The sequence below is a fragment of the Ursus maritimus genome, unplaced genomic scaffold, assembly GCF_017311325.1.
Source record: "Ursus maritimus isolate PB19 unplaced genomic scaffold, ASM1731132v1 scaffold_6, whole genome shotgun sequence".
NCBI lineage: Eukaryota > Metazoa > Chordata > Mammalia > Carnivora > Ursidae > Ursus > Ursus maritimus.
The window spans coordinates 75,517,452-75,538,118 of NW_024426774.1; the positions used below are offsets into that span (position 1 = coordinate 75,517,452).

Here is a 20,667-nt window from a genome sequence, read left to right on the forward strand (position 1 = left end):
GTTCTCATGTCCTAAACTCAGATCGGACAGTCCAGATTAGGTCATATATGTTCACCACTCCCTTCTCCCTGCAGCCAAATGTCCATGACAACAGAAAATACACATAAAGGTGTTTCCCTTCCTTCAGATGGGGTGCCCGGTCTGGTCATCTGCTCAGACAAGAAAAACCAGGTAGAGGGTTGATTGTATCAGATCTGTAACCATTACGAAAAATGTTACCAAAACCCTATCTCCTGACAAGATAGAAATTTCTGCTCAAAGAATGAAAACAAATGCAGCCCAAGGCCTGAATGTGAGCCCCACTGACCTGGTCTGGAATACCTCCTGGCCACACAGACCACGGGAATCTTACAGGAACGCACAGGGGCTACCAGAGCACAACCCCCCACCCCCAAAGTAGGCTTCACTTGCCTTTATGGTTGTGCCTGGACCGATGTCGGGCAGCAGGGACATCTCTGGGGGGCTCCTGGGCAGACCGTCGTCCTCAGAACTCATGCCGGCGTCATCTCCCCGCTTGGCAGGAAGGCCCCCCGGAGGAGGTGGCGGCCCCATTTTCACATTACACTGTATTTTTAGCTAGATTATGATAAAGAACATTTGCTCTTGTTTTCATCAGCAGCTTTTTATCAACAAATCTTCCTGCTCCAATTCACTTGCTCAGGGGATATTTACAACTTCCCTGTCTGGGGTAGTGAGTGGACTGAACCGAAAAGAGCAGTCTGCCACCAGCTCGCCTGCTCTCATCTTGAAAATGAGCGGCTACCACTTAGGATGAGTCAAGATCCACTTGTAAGTAATTCGGTGTGTCCTGCACGCAATTCTACTTCGAGATGTGTCACATAAACCAAGCAGAAATAATTCTAAAACTTCCCGACTCGTATTGGACATACATACCAAGTGTCACTGCCCAGGAGAAGTTTACCTGCAGGGCTTTAATCCGGTCACACACATTTTCTTGGGAAAACACCCGTACAGGCCGAGGAGGGTCCTGTCCCGACTCAGGAATGAAAATACTGTCGTGTGACAGGGCCCGGCTGCCCAGCGCACCCCTCGACTCCCTAGGATAAAAGAGGCACTGTGAAACTCTGCGCGCCTCCGTGTCTCATGCCCGGTACTCGGGATGAACAAGAGGGCTGGGGCCTAACAGCCTTGGGCTTCATTTATATTTTAATGGCTTTTGACTCCAGTTTATCCCCACCCTGTCAAGTACCACAGTGAACAATTAGCAGCACTGGAGAGGTAGGAATTTTCCTGATGGATCTGAAGGTTGTGTGACTTCTTTTTATTAATGAGAAAACCAGGTTTTGATGAGGTGTGAGGTCCAAGACAGCAGGCCTCCAGATAAGAAGGGCTGGGGGGGTTGGGTAGGGAGGGTGTGTGTGTGGAAGACTGTGGTGGATGCCCAAGGAAGGTGAAATCACTCCCTGGTAGCAAACATAACACTCCTTGGTGGGCTAGGGACCCTGTCTGCATAGCAGCTGAGGCCTGCCTGACGGAGGCATCCTTGCAAGGTGGTCCAAAACACACAGCCACAGGCTGGGTTTGAAATGAGAACTGCCAATCTGAAAAGCCGTGCCCTCTTTTCATTAGCTGCTATGAATGATCTGTGTAATCCAGCCTGTGTGCCTAGGCCCTGGAGTATAGGTGGTGGGCCCTTCTGTCATGCCCATCCTGGCCCCTGCCCCAGCCCCAAGCTCGAGACTCCAGTTAGGAACCGAACCCACAGGACATTCACAAAATGTCCTAAGAGGATGTGGGAGTTAGTTGTCAGATTTTCCTAGCAGCAGTGGCTGCCTGAACAATAGGTGGAAGGAGGTGATTGAGACCCGATGGTGAAGGAAGGAAAGCCCGCCCCCACAGGCACTGGGCATCTGGGCTCCACACTCCCCCACCCGCAGGCCGCCCCAGGCATCCTGTCCTCTGCAAGGCATTAGGAACTCTTAGGGGTGGTCCCGCTCCACTGCAGATCACGTTGTGTCGGTTAATGATGCTTGCCAGCTTCTTTCTAGCTCACAGTAGTGAGTCTGCAAGTGAGGAACCTATAGGCTCCCAGAAGGATGTGTCCTCACTCTTCTGGGAGGGCATGAAGCCAAGTGAAAGAACCCAGCAAGCCCTCCCTGCCAACGGCAGTGGCCGTTACAAAGATCACATGCACACCTGTCTTTCGCTCCTACAGTGGGCAGCCCATGGCCACGCCCTTTGAAAACCATAACCACTGCCCCAACAACGCCTCCACTCTGGGTGGAAGTAGGAGTTGAGACAGCATGAAAAGGCCTCTGCAAAGATACACTGGCAAAAACACAGAAGGTCACATGCTCAGGGCCATTCGCTACACCTACAGAAGGAAAAGCCCACCAACAACCCACATGGCCCTCAGTAGGTACCTGCATAAACCACGGAGACTCTGCAGGTGACCACGAGGGTAAGGCAGCACGAGACTGCACTGAGTGGAAAACGAGCAGAGTGCAGAACAATGTTTATGGTGTGTTCGCTCTAGGTGCGGAAGGGGCGTGTGAATACAGGTGAACATATGTGAAGAGGTGTGTTGTTTGCTTACATTTTAAAACATAAAACTAGAAGGATAAGCAACAAATGAATAAAAATAGTTTCTGTTGGGGGAAGGACAAAACGAGATTGGGAGACAGGGTGCCAAGGCACTTACTTATACATTTACAATTTTGTCTTTGAAACTATGTAAATATTTTATATAGTTAAAAGACAAAATCAAACAAAAAGGGAAATAAGAGAAGCTCTAAAACTAGAAAACAAACAGAAACAAACGAGCCTAATTTTATATCATGCTGTTGGCATAACTGTACAGAGAAAAGAATGATTTCAAGTAGTTTTAACTCAACATTCAAGTGACTTTTTTTTTTTTCAGAGATAGTGAGAGAGGAGAGAGTGGAAGATGGGGAGAGGGAGAGAGAGAATCTTAAGCAGGCTCCACATCCATCATGGAGCCCAACAAGGGGCTCAATCTCACAACCCCGAGATCATGACCTGAGCCGAAATCAAGAGTTAGATGCTTAACCAACTGAGCCATCCAGGTGCCCCCCAAATGACTTTTGACTCTACATTCATAATAGGATAAATTCCCAAGAACAAAAAAACCCCCCAAAGATATAAAATTACACTTGGTAGTCTTATTGGTAACAATACTGATTTTTAAAAATAGTACAGAATAATCTTTATAGAACGTAACCTCTATGTGGGAAAGCAGAGTAATGAAATTATTATAAGAATATTATATGAAGAAGAAAATGAATAATTTTGTTAATATCACTAGGAACCAAAATTCCTAGTATAAGAGAACAGTGAATTCAAATAAAGTAAAAATTTTGTCTTAAGTTTGAGAACTGGAAACATCAGTGAGTTATTTTTCTCTTAAAAAATAAAATGTATTTTCTAGTATCTAATCTACTGAAGATGTCTAGAAGCAATGACAGCCAACTAGCAATCATCACCCCTGGCAGCCAGACTGTGGTCTCTAAAAGCCATTTCATACTAAAAGGAACCGGGACCATATGAAGAGGTGACTGATTGTAGGTCTAGGACAGGAAATGTACAAAATAAAGCTGGATTTCTCATTGTACAAGAAAGCAAGGAAGGTTTCAAAGACAAATGGGGTCATGTCTAAAGAACCCAGGAGCTAATCTGAAGTGACTCCCAGTAGTGTAAGATGAGGCATTGTGAGCATAAAAATGAATAAAGACTGTCATGGGAATCAAATGGCAATGTCATGGCGAATCAAATATATAAAATCCATGCATTCACAATGATATATATATTAAAAAAAGAAAAATAAATAAAACTCATTGGTCCATATTGGCAGTTAGGGTACAAGCTAGGGTATCATATCATTACTCTGAAGGTAGACTGGTAAAAGGAGAAGCAGGCATTATTCTGCCTTTCCTGGACAACTCGCATGTTAGAGAAACCAAGGAGCTGATGAAGGAACAGTCTCCTTCATGTAAGAATTCCAGCTAACACATGCAGAATGAGTGATACAATTAGAGAAACTGCCATTTTGCAATAAAACAATGGATCTAGGCAATGATCATCAGCAGGTGTTGAAACCATTAGGTGAAGGTCTGTGGAGATATCACACTGAGAGAGACCCCCTGAACCCACCGCTCAGTCTTAGTGTCATGAGAGGTGGGACAACCAGATGGCATGTGCCTCATGATGTCATGTGACAGTAAGTATCCAGTACGATCTTGAACCTAAATCTAATTAAATATCTAGATCCATCTAATATTTTACAAGAGATTCAGAGACTATAAAAATGAGTTCAATCCTACCAAGAGAAAGCAAATCCAGAATGCGGGATATTTGGCAGAGACAATTACCCTGCTTCTCTGTCAGATCAATGACATGAAACAAAGTGGGGTGGGTGGGGAAGGGGAAGGAAAATCATTACAGATTAAGAGACTTAAAAAGCATAAAAACCCAGACACAATAAATGGGTGTCGGCCTTTTAAACCCACAGGGTCCCATGTAGTTTGCCAGGATTAATGTACTTTGGCAAATGGAACTCTTTTGCCCACGGTGATGGATGAGAAGTTGCTGTAGAATCTAGTAGGCACACAGACTCTCAAAGGGGCTAAAAAGTGCCTCTAAATTTTGTCCCTTATATAGTCAATTAATTTATAACAAAGATGCCAAGAATAAACAATGAGGAAAGGACAGTCTCCTCAATAAATGGTGCTGGAAAAACTGGATAGCCACGAGCAAAAGAATGACACTGAACCCAATATCTTACACCATAAAAAAATGAAAATGGACTAAAGACTTGCACATAAGACCCCAAACCATAAAACTCCTAAAAGAAAACATAGGTAGTAAGCGACCTTGACACTGGTCTTGGCAATAATTTCTTGAAAGCAAAGGCAACAAAAGCAAAATTAAAAAGTGAGACTATATCAAATTTAAAAGTTTCTGCAGCAAAGGAAACCATCAACAAAATGAAAAGACAACCTACAGAATGGGAGAAAATATTTGCAAATCATATATCTGACAAGGTGTTAATATCCAAAATATATAAAGGACTCAAAGAAACCAATAGCAAGAAAAAGAATCTGATTCAAAAATGGGCAGAGGAATTAAATAGACATTTTTCCAAAGAAGACATACAAATGTCTAACAGACACATGAAAAGATGCTCGACATCACCCATCATCAGGGAAACGCAAACCTCACACCTGTTAGAATGGCTATAATCAAAATGATAAGTGTTGGCGAGGATGTGGGGAAAAGCAGACTTCTCTGCACTGCTGGTGGGCAGGTAAGTTGGTGCAGTCACTGCAGAGAACAGCATGGAGGCTCCTTGAAAAGTTAAAAACAGAACTACCATAGGCTCTAGCAATTCTTTATTCATCCAAAGGAAATGAAAATAGAATCTTGAACAGATATCAGCATTCCTATATTCACTGCAGCATTATTCACAATAGCCAACATATGGACACGATCCAGGTGTCCATCAACAGATGAACGGATACGGAAGATGCAGTATGAATGGGTGTGTATATAGCAGCGTATGTGGGTTATTACTCAGTCGTGAGAAAGTGGGACATCCTGTGGTTTGTGACAACACGGACGAGCCCCGAGGGTATTAAACTAAGCGAAACAAACAAGACAAGAAAGCTGAACTCACAGATAGGACCACATAGTTGATGGTTACTAGGGGCTGCAGGGTGGGGGAAATGGTACAAACTCCAGTTATAAGTAAGAAGTTAAGGAGATTGAGAGCACAGTCTGTATGGCACAGTCATTATAGTTAAGACTCCTGCATTATATACTTGGAAATTGTTAAGAGGCTAGATCTTACATATTCTCGCCTTAAAAAATAAATAGTAGTTAGGTGACGTGATGCGGGTGTTAGTGCTATGGTGGTAACCGTTTTTTAATATATATGTGTATTAAATCAACATGTTATATGACTTAAACTTCCACAATGTTATATATCAATTTTCTTCCAATAAAGTTGGGGAGGAAAAGATCTTGTCTCATTCTCTGTGCTGCTCTCTAAAAGCAACGTACTTCCTGGGCCTCATCAGAGACCACCTCTAAGCTTCCTAGCCTAGCATCTCTCCAGCAAATTTTTTTTTTTAAGATTTCATTTATTTATTTATTTTGAGAGAGAGAGAGCAAGAGAGCGAGCATGGGGGGGTAAGGGCAGAGGCAGAAACAGACTCCCTGCTGAGCAAGGAGCCTGATGCAGGGCTCGACCCCAAGATCCTGGGATCATGACCTGAGCTGAAGGCAGCAGCTTCACCAACTGAGTCACCCAGGCGTCCCTTCAGCAAACTTTACCAGTAACTGAGGACCTGGCCCCTGCCAGGTGCTGGGAACATACAGATAAAAAGCAAACCATCCCCATTGTCCATGAGCTCCAGGGACAAAGAGAAGACACACAAGTGGACAGGTCATTTCTCACACACGTACAGACATGCACACCCTGCTCCCCCCTCTGCTGTGATCCTGTTCTCTGTATGGAAGGGCCACTGTGTGTTCTGGTTAAGAGACAGGGTTTGGGTGGGACTGGGTGTTATAATTTCCCTGGGGCTGGCCCAGTGAAGACATTTAATAATTAGCAATATTATCACGATGTCTTGTTCCCCCAGAATTTGGAGCACACTGCCTTAAAAAATGCGTGTACAGCCTGTCCTCCGAGCTCTTCACTAAGTGCCATGTGGGTCCTTCCTGCTCCCTGCCAGCACCAGGAAAGACAAAAACAAAAACAAAAACGCTGAAAGAAATCTTTCCGCTTCAGTCGTTTGGTGCCACCAAGTGGTCAACGTAATTTCTACTCCTCTAAAAACAGGCAAGGAGACTGGGAAGGAAAGAGGGGACGGGACAGCATCACCGGGATGCTAATGCTTGTGACCCCATCCCAGCGGGGTCTGTTCCCCAATCCCAAGGGCCATTATACCTTCTGTGGAGTTTTATTCTCTTACTAAAACAAGCTATGTTTGTTGCATGGCAACAAATCTGGTTTTGTCCCCCTCTTTTACTCACAGAAGTAACTTCTGGAATCATTGAAGCATGCGCACTGTAACTATATTTTGGTGAAATACAAGTTATAGAAATAAGGATTGCTTCACTAGATTTCTCCAAGTTTTCATACCTGTTGGTTCTGTTGTATCCAACAAGATTTTTGGATGATTTTTTCCAAGACTTAACCGCAAGAATCCTTCCCCCCCACCCCTCTCTGTCCTTCTAATGGGAAATTTATTAGATAACTCAAGGTTCAGGCTTAGAGAGATGTATTTTTCTGGTATAAGATCTATGTCCTCAAAAGAGTGCTGAGTCAAATAAAATCATGGTGTGTGTGCTGATCTTACAGTTTTCAGTTGCAGGGCAATGGGCAAGTTCTCTAAACTTTCTCTAAAGTTTGGTTTGCTCATTTGTAAGATGGTAGCACTGACCTCCTCCCCCACGGTGATCGTGGGCTTTTAATAAACACAGCACTTGGCACACAGCCAAGGTATCTGAGAATGTTTCCCCTCAACTTTCTCCATCCCTGTGTATGAAAAGACAGAAAATACAGCTTCTCTGTTAGAACCTCAAGTGGAATTCCCTAGGAGGGAAANAGACTCAGAAATCCAGCCAGTTACCAGGACAATGAGACAGAGTTATTTGTGCCCCCACCTGCTTCTTGGGGGCACAGGAGCCTGAAGGACGTATGAGGCAACTTACTCGAGCTCATCCTCTGAGTCATAGCCCACTGGCCCCGACTCGATGGCGATCACCTCACTCTTCGCCTGACTTTGTTTCCAGGTGCTATTTCCTGTGGAAGACGTCGATTCCTTTCTCTTCTTTTTCCCAAAGAACTTCTTAAACGTCTTGAACTTGGACTTTTTCTTTCCTGTGCAGAAAGAACGCATGTGAGGACTTGCCGAGCACGTGTGAGGTATGCACCAGAAGGGCAGAGGGCAAGCTTGTGCACCAATTATTCACTCCTGGAAAGTCCTTTCTCCACACAGACGTACGTGAAGGACACAGAGGCCCGTTTGTGCACACCTGAAAAAATCGATCCCACGACCCTGTGATCATGACCTGAGGCGAAATCAAGAGTCGGATGCTTAACCGACTGAGCCACCCAGGTGTCTCCGTCACATGCTTCTTTTTTAAACTGCTGATTAATATTCCATTGTACAAATGGGAACAAGTTTTAATATCTAAAATATACATGGCCAAAAGCAAAAAGTTCTGGGAGGTAAAGGCCATGTGGTAACTCAAATTATTTTTCTAAATAATCCTCAACTGCTTCATTTCTCGTGAACGTGTGCACCAAGGACAATCAGAGGAGACCCAGGCTCGTGGTGCTCACTGGAACGCCAGACGCCAGGAGGAGCTAACAACTTTCGGTGGAAAAAAAACCCATCAAATGGTGGTGGCAGCACTGATTTCCCCTCTGCCATGCTTCCCAGATTGTTAGAATTCATGACACTTTGAAACATCTTGTGATCTCTTCTCTGATGCTTTCTTATTCTCACCCACAAATTCTATCATGTTCAGGATCCTGTGACGTCACATGAGCAGCTCCACGAACTTCATTCCTTTCCTTCTGAATATTTATGAGAATTAACAACAGAAGGATGTAACATCAGAGATCACCAGGATACTAACATATCCTGAACATTTGCTAAAACAATTTATTAGTTTTATAAGTAAACAATTTTGTGAGCTGACTTCCTTTAAAAAAAAAAGATTTTATTTGAGAGAGAGAGAGAGCAGAGGGGGAGAGAGAGAGAGAGAGAGAGAGAGAGAGAGAGAGAGCATGAGCAGGGGGAGCAGCAGGCAGAGGAAGAGGAAGAAGCAGGTTCCCCGCTGAGCAGGGAGCCCAATCCCAGGACCCCAGGATCAGGACCTGAGCCGAATGCAGACACTTAACCGACTGATCCACCCGGGAGCCCCAAGCTGACTTCCTTTAAAACACACACACACACACACACACACACACACACACACACACACACACACAGTATCTTTATATTTATATGAACGTCCCCTTGGGAGGTTTACATGATCTTGCCTTAATGTGGAGAATTACTTAGGATCACTCTAGCTGGGGGTCCCTATATTATCTTCGGTGGGGCAGATCCCTGCACAAAGGGAAATCTGTCCTATAGCTCAGTTCTCTTAGCTTCTAGTAGGAGTTTCCTTACTTAACAATCACAAAATGTTTGTGCTGTTAACTGATGGTTCTCAATGAGAGTTTACTATTTGGAAAGACTCAAGAATTTTCTGCATTTGCCGGGACACCATGTGGCCTCTGCCTAGCTGACACACAGGTGTGCATCCCTGACGGTCTGAGGCCTTACCACTGTCTGCAGTCAGAGAGGCTGTTTCTGAGTTAGCGGCTATGACGACCCGGAGGGTAACCGCTGAACACTCCTCTATCTGAACCACGAGAGCCTGGTCAGCCAGCCACTGGGCCTGCATGTGAGATCTGCTCACCCGCTAGGCTGTTAAATTCAATTTCTTTAATGGTCACAGGAACTATTTGGATTTTCTACTTCTCGAATCTGTTCTATGAAGTTATGTTTTCCCAGGAATTTGCCTATTTTTCCAAATTTTCAAATTTATTGGCATATCGTTATTAATAATATCCTTGTATTGTTTTAGCATCCACACCCCCCTGTAATAAAGCCCCCTTCCTCAGCTCTGATATTATTTGTGCCTCCTCATTTTCCCTTGATCAGGATTAATTTGATCTCTGATCAATTTTATCTGCCTTTAAAAAAAAGTTGGCTTTGTTAATTCTCTCTGTTGAATGCTTATTTTTTGGTTGTATTAATTTTTGTTCCTATCGCTATTCTTTTCTTCCTCCTACTTTCTTCAGGTTTACTGTGCTATCTTTTTAAACTTTTCTAGATGAATACTTAGCTAATTAATTTTTAGGCTTTTTTTTGTTTTTACAGTGTACACATTTAAGGCAATACATTTCCCCCTAAATCTCTTTTAGCTGCATTCACAGTTTGATACACTTTTATTGTTTGGTTGAAATATTTTCTCATTTCCATTATAATACCTTCTTAGACCTAGAGGTCATTGAGATAAGTAGATCTTAATTTCCAAGCACTTGGGGATTTTCTTTGTATCTTTTTGTTACTGATTTCCAGGTTAAGTCAGAGAGTACACTCTGGGTGATCTGAAACAATTCAAATGTGTTGAGATTTGCTTAACGGCTTACCATAAATTTGTAAATGTGCCCAGTGTACTTGACAAAAGCGTATGTTTGCCAGTGTTCTATACACGTCCATTAGGACAAGGCCTGTTTCTTTTTAGTTGTGTCAGTGGTCAGCTTACGCTCCTTTGAAGGTAATCTTTTTTTCTCAGACTGATTTTTCATTTCGTCTTTGATTTTCTAGATTTTCTTTTTTTTTTTTTTTTTAAAGATTTTATTTATTTATGTGACAGAGAGACAGCCAGCGAGAGAGGGAACACAGCAGGGGGAGTGGGAGAGGAAGAAGCAGGCTCATAGCAGAGGAGCCCGATGTGGGACTCGATCCCGGTACGCCGGGATCACGCCCTGAGCCGAAGGCAGACGCTTTAACGACTGCGCTACCCAGGCGCCCCTGATTTTCTAGATTTTCACTGTATATGGATTTCCTTTTATTTATCCTTCTTGGGGTCCATTTGATTTCTTAAATCTGTGGATTGGGTCATCTTTTCTTAAATCCATTCCAGGAAATTTCCTGCTGCTCTCTCCTCCCTTGAGACTGCGCTCATGTGTATGTCCCGCCCTCTCACTTATCTCCACGCCTCTTCTCTTCTGTACCTCCCATCATTTTACCACTCGAAGCTACATTCTCTATACTTTCTTGTGACTGATCTAGCCTGAGCGGATAGAATCTGTTAAACTCATCCACTGAATTTCTAATTGTAGCAGTTATACTTATTTCTAAAAAACCCATTTGCTGGTTTTCAAATCTGGCATATCATTTTTTAAAAAGTTATTTTAGAAATTACATAGTAAATTGGAGCGCCTGGGTGGCTCAGTCGGTTGAGTATCCCATTCTTGATTTCCGCTCAGGTCATGTTCTCAGTGTCTTGAACTTGAGCCCCATGTTGGGCAACATGCTGGGTGTGGAGCCTGCCTGGGATTCTTTCTCTCACTCTCCCTCTTTCTGTCTGTATCTCTCTAGAAAAAAATTACATAGTAAAATTTGCTTTTTTTGTACAGACAGACCTACATCATCACCTCAAGATACAGAACGATACCACTACCCTTCATGCTGCCCTTCTGTAGCCAAACCCGTCCTGTCTTTAACCCCTAGAAACCACTGATATCTTCTCTGTTCCTATAGTTGTACCTTTTCCAGAATGTCATAGAGATGGATTCATACAGTATGCATCCTTTAATTCTGGTTTCTTTCACTCAGCACAATGCATTAGAGACTCATCGTGTTGTTACATCCATCAGTAATTTGTTCCTTATTACTGCTGAGTACAATTCCATTGTAGGGATATACCACTTTATTTATTTATTTATTTATTTATTTATTTATTTATTTATTTATTTATTTTTTTAAAGATTTTATTTATTTATTCGACAGGATAGAGACAGCCAGCCAGATAGGAAACACAAGCAGGAGGAGTGGGAGAGGAAGAAGCAGGCTCCTAGTGGAGGAGCCTGATGTGGGGCTCGATCCCATAACGCCGGGATCACGCCCTGAGCCGAAGGCAGACGCTTAACCGCTGTGCCACCCAGGCGCCCCATACCACTTTATTTAAACATTGAGCAAAGTGAAGGACATTTGGATTTGTTTCAGTTTTTGGCAATTATGAATAAAGTTGTTATAGGTTTCCTTTTTTTTTTTTTTTTTTTTTTTTTTTTAAGAGAGAGAAAGAAAGTGCGAGTAGTGGGATGGGGAGAGGGGAAGAGGGAGAGAGAGAATCTCAAGCAGACTCCACACTGAGTGCCAAGCCAGACATTGGGCTCCTTCTCATCACGCTGAGATCATGACCTGAGCTGAAATCAAGACTAGGAGGCTTAACCCACTGAGCCACCCAGGTGCCCCTTGCTAAAGGTTTCTGTGTAAACATAAGTTTTCACTTCTCTTAGGTAAATACCTAGGAGCAGGACTACTGGGTCATGGACTAAGGGTATGTTTCATTTAACAAGAAACTGCTGAAATATTTTTCAAAGTGGCTGTAACATTCTGCATTCCCAACAGCAATATGAGGATTCCAATTGCCCTGCATCCTCCCAGCACCTGCTATTGTCGGGTGTGGTGTTGTTCCTGTTTTTGCCATTTTAACAGGTGTACAGTAGTACCTCATTGTAGTTTTAACTTGCATTAACTAATGTTGAGCACTTTTTCATGAGCTGATTTGCCACCTGTATATCTTCTGAGATAAAGCATCTTTTAAAACCTTTGCCTGTTTTTTAATTTGGGTTGTCTGTTTTCCTATTGTTGAATTTTGAGAGTTCTAAATACAAGCCCCTTGTCAAGGGTGCTTTACAAATATTGCCTCCCAGGCTGTGACTTGTCTTTTTATTTTCTTAACAGGGTCTTCCACAGAGAAAAAGCTTTAAATTTTAATGAAGTCCAATTTAGGGCCTGAGGGGTCCTATCTAAGAAGGTCCTATCTATGCAATTCTAGGTCATAAAAATGTTGTTTTCTTTGAAAGGTTTCATAGTGTTACATTTATGCCTATGATATATTTCAAGCTAATTTTTGTATCATCCGTGACGTATAGGTCAAAGTTCTTTTTTTCCCATAGAGATGTTCAATTTGTTCTAGCACCATTTGTTGAAAAGACAACCCCCTCTCCATTGAATCACTGTTCCATCTTTGTCGAAGACCAGTTGGCCATATTTGTATGTATGGGTCTACTTTTGGCCTCAGTTCTCTCTCTACACATCCATCCTTTTGTCAGTACCGCACTTGGCTTCATAACTGAAGCTTTACAGTAAGTCTTGAACTCAGGTAATAGGAGTCCTCCAATTTTGTTCTTTGTCAAAATTGTTTTCACTATTCTAGTTCTCTTGCTTTTTCACGTAAATTTTGGGATCAGCTTGTCAATGCTGGAAAACTACTCTGCTGGGATTTTGATTGTTTCATCTTTATTCCTCCTCCTCCTTCCCATCCCTGCCAGGTTATTTCAAAACAAATCCTTTCAGATACTATTATCACTTCATCTGTATGGATTTGGCTTCTTCCTAAATAAAAAAATCTTTGACTCGTCATGGAAATCAAATAAATGATCACTGGTCAATATTCTTGCTGTAGAGTACTGAACTGTGTCCAGCTTTCCTCAGCATACGTATAAACAGCATACTCTACCCCACACGTACTAACACACCGTTCTGCAGCTCAGTTTGGGGAGAAGTGACATTGTAGCAACACTGAGTCTTCCAATCTGTAAATGTGGTTTGAGTCCATTCAGGCTTCTATATAAAGTATCACGGACTGGGTGGCTTATGAATAACAGAAATTCATTCCTCACGGCTCTGGAGGCAAGAAGCTTGAGATCAGGGAACCAGCATGCTGGGGTTCTGTTGGGGGCCCTCTTACAGGTTGCTGTTTGCAACTTCTTGCTGTGTCCTGACATGGCAGAAAGAAAGCAGGAAGCTCTCTGGTCTCTTCTGATAAGGTCACTAATTCCATTCAGGAGCGCTCCACCCTCGTGACCTAATTATCTCCCAAAGGTCCCCACTTCCTAATATCACATGGCGGGGTTAGGACTTTAACATATGAGCTTTGGGAGGAAATAAGATATTCGGTCTATAACACATAGTATATCACTTCATGTATTTAGGTCTTTGTTGGTCTTTGTTGCTTTCTTTAAGCAACTCTTTTTTTTTTTTTTTGCATTTTTCAGTATATAGATCCTGCATGTATTTTGTTAGATATATACCAAATTATTTTATTTTTGCTATTGTAAATGGTATGTTTAAAAATTTAAATTTTCAATTGTTTATTGCTAGTTATACAGAAATACAATCGATATTTATATTTTGACCTTATATCTAACAGTCTTGCTAAACTTAAGAGAGAGATCTAAGTAATTTTTTGATATTTTGTATAATCATGACATCTGCAAATATAGTTTTATTTCTTCGTTTCATCTGTGTCCCTTTTATATCTCTCTCTTGGCTTTGAGCACTGGTTGGGTGCTATGATACCTTTTATAGTTCCTGGTTCCTTCCAAATACTTTAATACTTTCTTTAATTATCATCAAACATACTGTGCACAATTGTGTTATAGCATATAATTGATAGTTCTGATAGTTGATGGCTTTGTGTGTCTGTTTCTCTTGCTTCTGCTGTATATCAGTTTGCTAGGGCTGCTGCACCAAGTACCACAGACCGAGCAGCGCACACAACAGAGTTGTGTTGTCTCTCAGCCCGGAGGCTAAGAAGCCTGAGATCAAGGTGTTGTTGGCATGGTTAACTTCCTTCAAAGGGTTGTGAAACGGAAATCTATTCCATTTCCTCTAACTTCTGGTGGTTTGCTGGCAACTGTTGGCGTTCCTTGGCTTGTAGATGCCATCACCCTGATCTGACTTCCTCTTGATATGGTGTTCTCCCTGTGTGTGTGTCTATGTCCATATTTCCCCTTTTTATAAGGGCATCAGTCATGGTAGATTAGGGGCCCACCATACTCCAGTGGTACCTCTTAACTAATTACATCTTCAATGACCCAATTTCCAAATAAGGTCATATTCTGAGGCATTGGGGGTTAGGATTTCAAAATAAGACTTCTGGGGAGACATAACTAAACCCATAACATGTTGGTCTCATTACAGTTTTGATTTGCATTTCCCTGATAATAAGTCATGTTTAGCATCTCTTGATGTGTCTGTTGGCCATCTAAATGTCTTCTTTGAACAGAAGTTAAAAATTAGATATCAGAAATATCTGTTCATGTCTTCTGCCCATTTTTAACTGGATTATTTGTTTTTTGGGTAATGAGTTGTATCAGTTCTTTATATATTTTGGATACTAACCCCTTATTGGATATGTCATTTGCAAATATCTTCTCCCATTCAGTAGGCTGTCTTTTAGTTTTGTTGATTGTTTCCTTCACGGTGCAGAAGCTTTTTATTTTGATGTAGTCCCAATAGTTTATTTTTGCTTTTATTTCCCTTGCCTCAGGAGACATATCTACAAAAATGTTGCTATGGCTGATGTCAGAGAGATTACTGCCTGTGATATGTTCCAGGACTTTTATGATTTCAGGTCTCACATTTTATTCATTTTGAATTTATTTTTGTATATGGTAAAAGAAAGTGGTCCAGTTTCATTCTTCTGCATGTGGCTGTCCACTTTTTCCAACACCATTTGTTGAAGTTTATCTAGAATTTTAAATTTTAGGGAAGTGGTCGATGTGAATAATTTAGTTCACTATTCGGAAAAAAAGAATACATAGTTTCACTTTTTCTTTTTAAAATCTGATTCTTCATGGTAACCTCTATAAATATCCAAAACTAGTGTTTATGGAGGCTGTTTCAGACTAAAGAAATACCTCTTCAAAGAGTACTTTCCTGTTTAAATAATTCAATATCCTATAGTATGACAAATTTTGAAATTCCATTTTCTCTCAGGTTTAATTTTTAAAACCTCACCTTGTATTTAGGCTTATTTGCGGTCTATCAAAATGTGACAGAGGAAAAGTAGTTCTACTATGGGATAATAAGGAAAATCTATGTATAATATCTGAAATAGAATCTTTAATGAAATTAGCATCTGAAGCTAAGGGTTAACATCTAGGATTTGATACTATTGGAAGTTGTTCCTCCCAAACTATATCAAAGAAAATCATTACCAGCATTTTAACTTTAAACAAGACACTGATGGAGACCTTTGTTACTGAAATAAGGAGAGTATAAATGGTTAATCTAGGAAAAAGGTACATTATCCGGGGATCAGTGTTTTTAATGCCAATTTTACAACTTTATCAAGACACAAATAGCAATCGATGGATAACAGAGAACCAATCACATAATCGGGTAACTCTTAGAACATGTAATGAGATGATGAGTCATGGGCCTGGCATTTAGCTCAGTGAGGGGTATAATAAAGGTCTCTGAAGGAGAATAAATGCCATAAAAGAGAGAGATCAAAGGCTCTGTCTTGAAAATATTTCTTCTTCTGCATGGTCAGGCCATCTCATACTTCTTCCAACCTCCTACTCATCCTCTAGACGTTCTTAGGTGACAAATGACTCCACTGCTTTTAAGTCAACCAAACAGGGGAGCAGATTTACCTCCAGGAATGAGTAAAACGGCTTTAAAACCCCTGTGTTTGACAGCAAAGCAAAGGGGCGCTGCCTTAAGTAACCTGGATGTGCTCTCTCGTCATAGTATGAAGGGAATGGGGGTATTTGAATACACTGTGAACTGAACCCCCACCCTCCACACACACAACCTCAAAGGCTTGGCTACATCAGCCCCTCTCCCTGACCCGCAACCAGACATGGGCTCTTCCCAGAGCAGGGAAAGTGAGGGCCTTACCTGTGCTGTCCTCCCCAAGGCCTTCTGCAGCTTCCCGCAGCTTAATGTCCATCACCCTTGTGGAAATCATGTCCAGCTCACTAAAATCAGATGGGAATTCATGTTAAAAGGGACGTGCTTAATGGAAGGTAGCAATGAGTGAAATGGTTTTGCTTACTGCTTTTTTGCCCATGACTTCACCTGCACACACCCTGCCAAAGACAGATTCCAGGGCAGAGTACAGGGCAGCACAGTACAAACACATGTCCACAACTCAAGATTAGTAGCCACATAGGCGTTTATCTAATCACCGACCAGAGCAATTTCATGGAAATCAACTAACTAGAACAAACGCTACACTAATTTACACAACGCAGATATGTTTCCTTTCTTTCAAAAAAGTTTTTTTCAGAAATTATGTTTTTCTCATGGGTGAAATCAAGGGGATTGAGAGTACACTTATCATGAGGAGCACTGAGCAGTGTATAGAAATGCTGAATCACTACATTGCGCACCTGAAACTGATGTAGTGTATGTTAGTTATGCCTTGAGAAAAAAAAAAAAAAAGGAAATTATGTTTTTCTCTCATTCACTGTAGAAAGTTTAGAAGACACAGAGAATGAAAATCACTCCAAATCCCACCTTAACCAAGGGTTACCACAGTTAATGTTTTGACTTCCTTCCACTATTTTTGTCCATGCAGACATTGTGTGTACATGCCTCCATCTTATGAGGAAGACTGACTTCTTGATTTTCTTACTTACATCACATCATTAAAATTCTTCATAAGTGTTACTGTAATGGCTACATAATATTTTGATATATAGCTGCAACATCATTAAAGTATACTGAGCTCCTTGTTTGAACTTTTTATTATGAAAAATCTCAAACAGATACAAAAATACAGAGAACATATAATGAACTTAACATATTGTCACTCTTGTTTCATTTTTACACCTTCTCCCCCTCCCACTCCCACAAGGTTTTTTCAAAGCAAACCATCCCAGATATTATTATCATTTCATCCATACAGTCCCAGGTTTTTTTTCCTAAATTAAAAAGCCCTGACTCTTTGTGGAAATCAAATTCAAGCTGTGTTCCTGCCTTCCAGAGTTGACTTTAAAACAGTGTCTTCTACTGCATACATACTGACTCACCATTTCTATGGAAAGCTATTTATTACTGACAGCTACTATGAAACCTCAGACTTTACAAGGGGCTCAAATATCCAATTAGCCAACTAACGTTTACTACTCGTACACAGCACATAATGGGAAATAATGGGAGAAATGCAAAGAAAATATTTAACAGAGGAAAGGGGTTGTTGGTCTTTTTGCCAGAGTTGGGTCTAACATTTAGGTCTTTAATATTAACGTCAAAATGTCCATCTTCCAATTAGTCAATTCCTGAAAAGGTGAACAAAGCTTTACTGGTTTTGCTTCTCAATTTGCACATGATTTGGCTTCATAAAAATACCTGCTCAACAGAACGAAGGGGAAAAAAACCCACGTGATCATCTCAACTGATGTGGAAAAAAAAATCTGACAAAATTCAAAACCCTAACCTGATAAAAACACTAAAGGAAACTAGGAATAGAAGGAAACACAACATGATAAAGGCCACATATGACAAACCCAGAGAAAGCATCCTCAACAGTGAAAAAGTGAAAGCTTTTCCTCTAAGATCAGGAGCAAGACAAGGGTGCCTGATCTCACCACTTCTATTTAACAGAGTATTAGAAGTCCTAGCCAGAGAAATTAGGCAAGAAAAAGAAATAGGAGGCACCCAGGTTGAAAAGGAAGAAGTAAAGTTATCTCTGTTTGCAGAGGACATGATCTTCTACGTAGAAAACCCTGAAGATCCCACAAAGAACTGTTAGAACAAATAAATGAATCCAGCAAAGTTTCAGGACATGAAATGAACACATGAAAATCAGTTGGTTCTATACACAGACGATGAACAATCTGAAAAGGAAATTAAGAAAAGTGCTTCTATTTGTAATAGCATCAAAAAGAATAAAATACTCAGAAATAAATTTTACCAAGGAGATGAAAGACTTGTACACTGAAAACTATAAAATGTTGCTGAAAGAAATTAAAGAAGATACCAAAAAAAGGAAAAATATCTCATGCTCACAGACTTAAAGACTTATGGTTATGATTTCCCCAAAGCACTGTACAGATTCAATGCAATCTCTATCAAACTCCCTGATCCCACAGTGTCCTGCTGTTCTATGAAACTGTGGTGGGGGCAGGGGGAAGTAGTACCAGGGCATTTATATGGAAATAAAGAGGGAGCAAAGAAGGAAAAGTGGGAAGATGCAAGAAGCAAGGAGAGTCAAAATAGTAAGGACTGGTTAAGAGTGACCAACTATGGGGTGCCTGGGTGGCTCAGTCATTAAGTGTCTGCCTTCGGCTCAGGTCATGATCCCAGGGTCCTGGGATCGAGCCCGCATTGGGCTCCCTGCTCAGTGGGAAGTCTGCTTCTCCCTCTCCCACTCCCCCTGCTTGTGTTCCCTCTCTCGTTGTGTCTCTGTCAAATAAATAAAATCTTTAAGGAAAAAAAAATAAAAGAGCGACCAACTATTACCCTGGGTACCAACTTTAAGGCTGCCACTGAACTAAAAAGTCCAAGTGCAAGAGCTTTCTACTGCTTAAATTTGGAGTTAACCACAACAATTGCAATGAACTCTCAAGTTTATAGTGTATCATCTGAGTTACCTCATTTAATCCCAAGGAATCTTTAGTATTCACATTTTGGGACTAAGAACATATAGTAAGTAAGTATATTAACTGGATCAAAGTAGCAAAGCAGAGACACCAACCTGTGTATTCATATTGACTGTATATCTAGCAAGGACAGGCACTTTTGCAGCCTGGGACCCAGTGAGGGATGCGACTGACATGTTCCCTGCCTCTTGCAGGTGCTGACCCAGTGAAGGGGAGAGTCCTGAGCTGTCCTCAGAGGGGCTTCATGGAGGCCATGCATCTCCCACTGAACTGACTCTGCCTGTCAAGCAGCCCCTGTGCAGAAACATGCCTGAGCCCAGAGGCCAAAGAGGCCCCAGGAGACCATCCACTGGGTTTGCCAGAGCATCTTAGTTTAGGGAGAAAGGGCATGAGGCTGTCATTATATATCTATTATCACTCTTGAGAAGGCATGATTGTGCAGGTCTATGGAGAGAGTGTGTGCACAAGCTCCATGGGTTGGGGTACAGAAGGGTGCTGCATCCCACTGAGTGCAGAGCAGATCCAGATGCTCACCCCTGCTTCTGCCTGGTGTGAGTGACGGGGCTGTGATGAAGTCATCTAGGGCAGCGGGTTCAGGAGCAGGTGGGAGGGGGGAGGCCCAAGAGAATGGCCCAGTCCTCACCATGCTGTAAGGTGCGCCCTGGTGGGGCCAGATGCAGAAAGCACCGCCAGATGCCAAGGCTGCTAATGGAGTCACACATGGAGCCAAAAGTCACCCCGCGGATGAAGGGATCACAAGGGAATCAGGCTCACCTTACACGGGCAGTTGTAAAATCTGCTCATATTTTCTGTCCCGAACATCTTCATACCAGTAAGAGTGCAATATGGTGCAGAGGAAAAGGGCAAAGCCTGGGACAATGGGCAGTCCTGGGGCTGAAGCCTCACCCCACCACACACCAGGGCTGAGCCTCAGTTTCCTCATATACAAAATGGGGATAATAATACTTTAATTAAATGGACTGGGAGCACAGCACACACAAGCACTTGCTGAGAACAGCTGTCAGTGTCCACAGCCCGTTCCTCACCGCGTGCTAATGTGTGTCTCTGCATAAACAGAAACAAGAGCACACACAACCAGCACCTCCTGGGGGCAGGCGAGTTGAGTCTATCTCACGAAGACAGTCTCCTTGTAAAAGTGGCTCACTTTAGAGCCAACATTACCAGTCAAAGATCAAGACATCTGGATTCCCAGAGGACGCCTGTGCTTCCCAATGCCCTGCAGCCTGAAGGGCCTTGTCCAGCAAGGTGAATCAAACCACTGCCAGGTCACTGGTAAGAACACACTCCAGGCCACAGAGGAATGTCTGCCCTCTGAGGCTGGAGTGTGCACATGGAGGACCACCCTCTTCACTCAGACACCCCAGGGGCTAATATTCCACAGCTGTTACCGTGGAATGTCTTCTCTACTGGGCCCAAGGACCTGCCCTTCTAAACACATGTTCCCCCACTCCCAGCAAAATTCAAGG

The 20,667-nt window shown here is 42.2% G+C and overlaps 1 protein-coding gene across 1 annotated transcript in view; it reads right to left on the reverse strand.

Moving 5' to 3' along the window:
• CRACDL (CRACD like) overlaps positions 1 to 16,561 on the reverse strand; it is a 52,904-nt gene extending 36,343 nt beyond the window's left edge. The window contains exons 1-4 of the mRNA XM_040623565.1: positions 16,473 to 16,561; positions 7,699 to 7,867; positions 923 to 1,058; positions 408 to 576 (exon numbers count right to left, since the gene is read on the reverse strand). Of these exons, the coding sequence (XP_040479499.1) occupies positions 408 to 576; positions 923 to 1,058; positions 7,699 to 7,867; positions 16,473 to 16,542 (544 nt within the window). The 5' untranslated portion in view covers positions 16,543 to 16,561. The remainder of the gene's footprint in view (positions 1 to 407; positions 577 to 922; positions 1,059 to 7,698; positions 7,868 to 16,472) is intronic.
• Between the last annotated feature and the right edge of the window lie 4,106 nt (positions 16,562 to 20,667).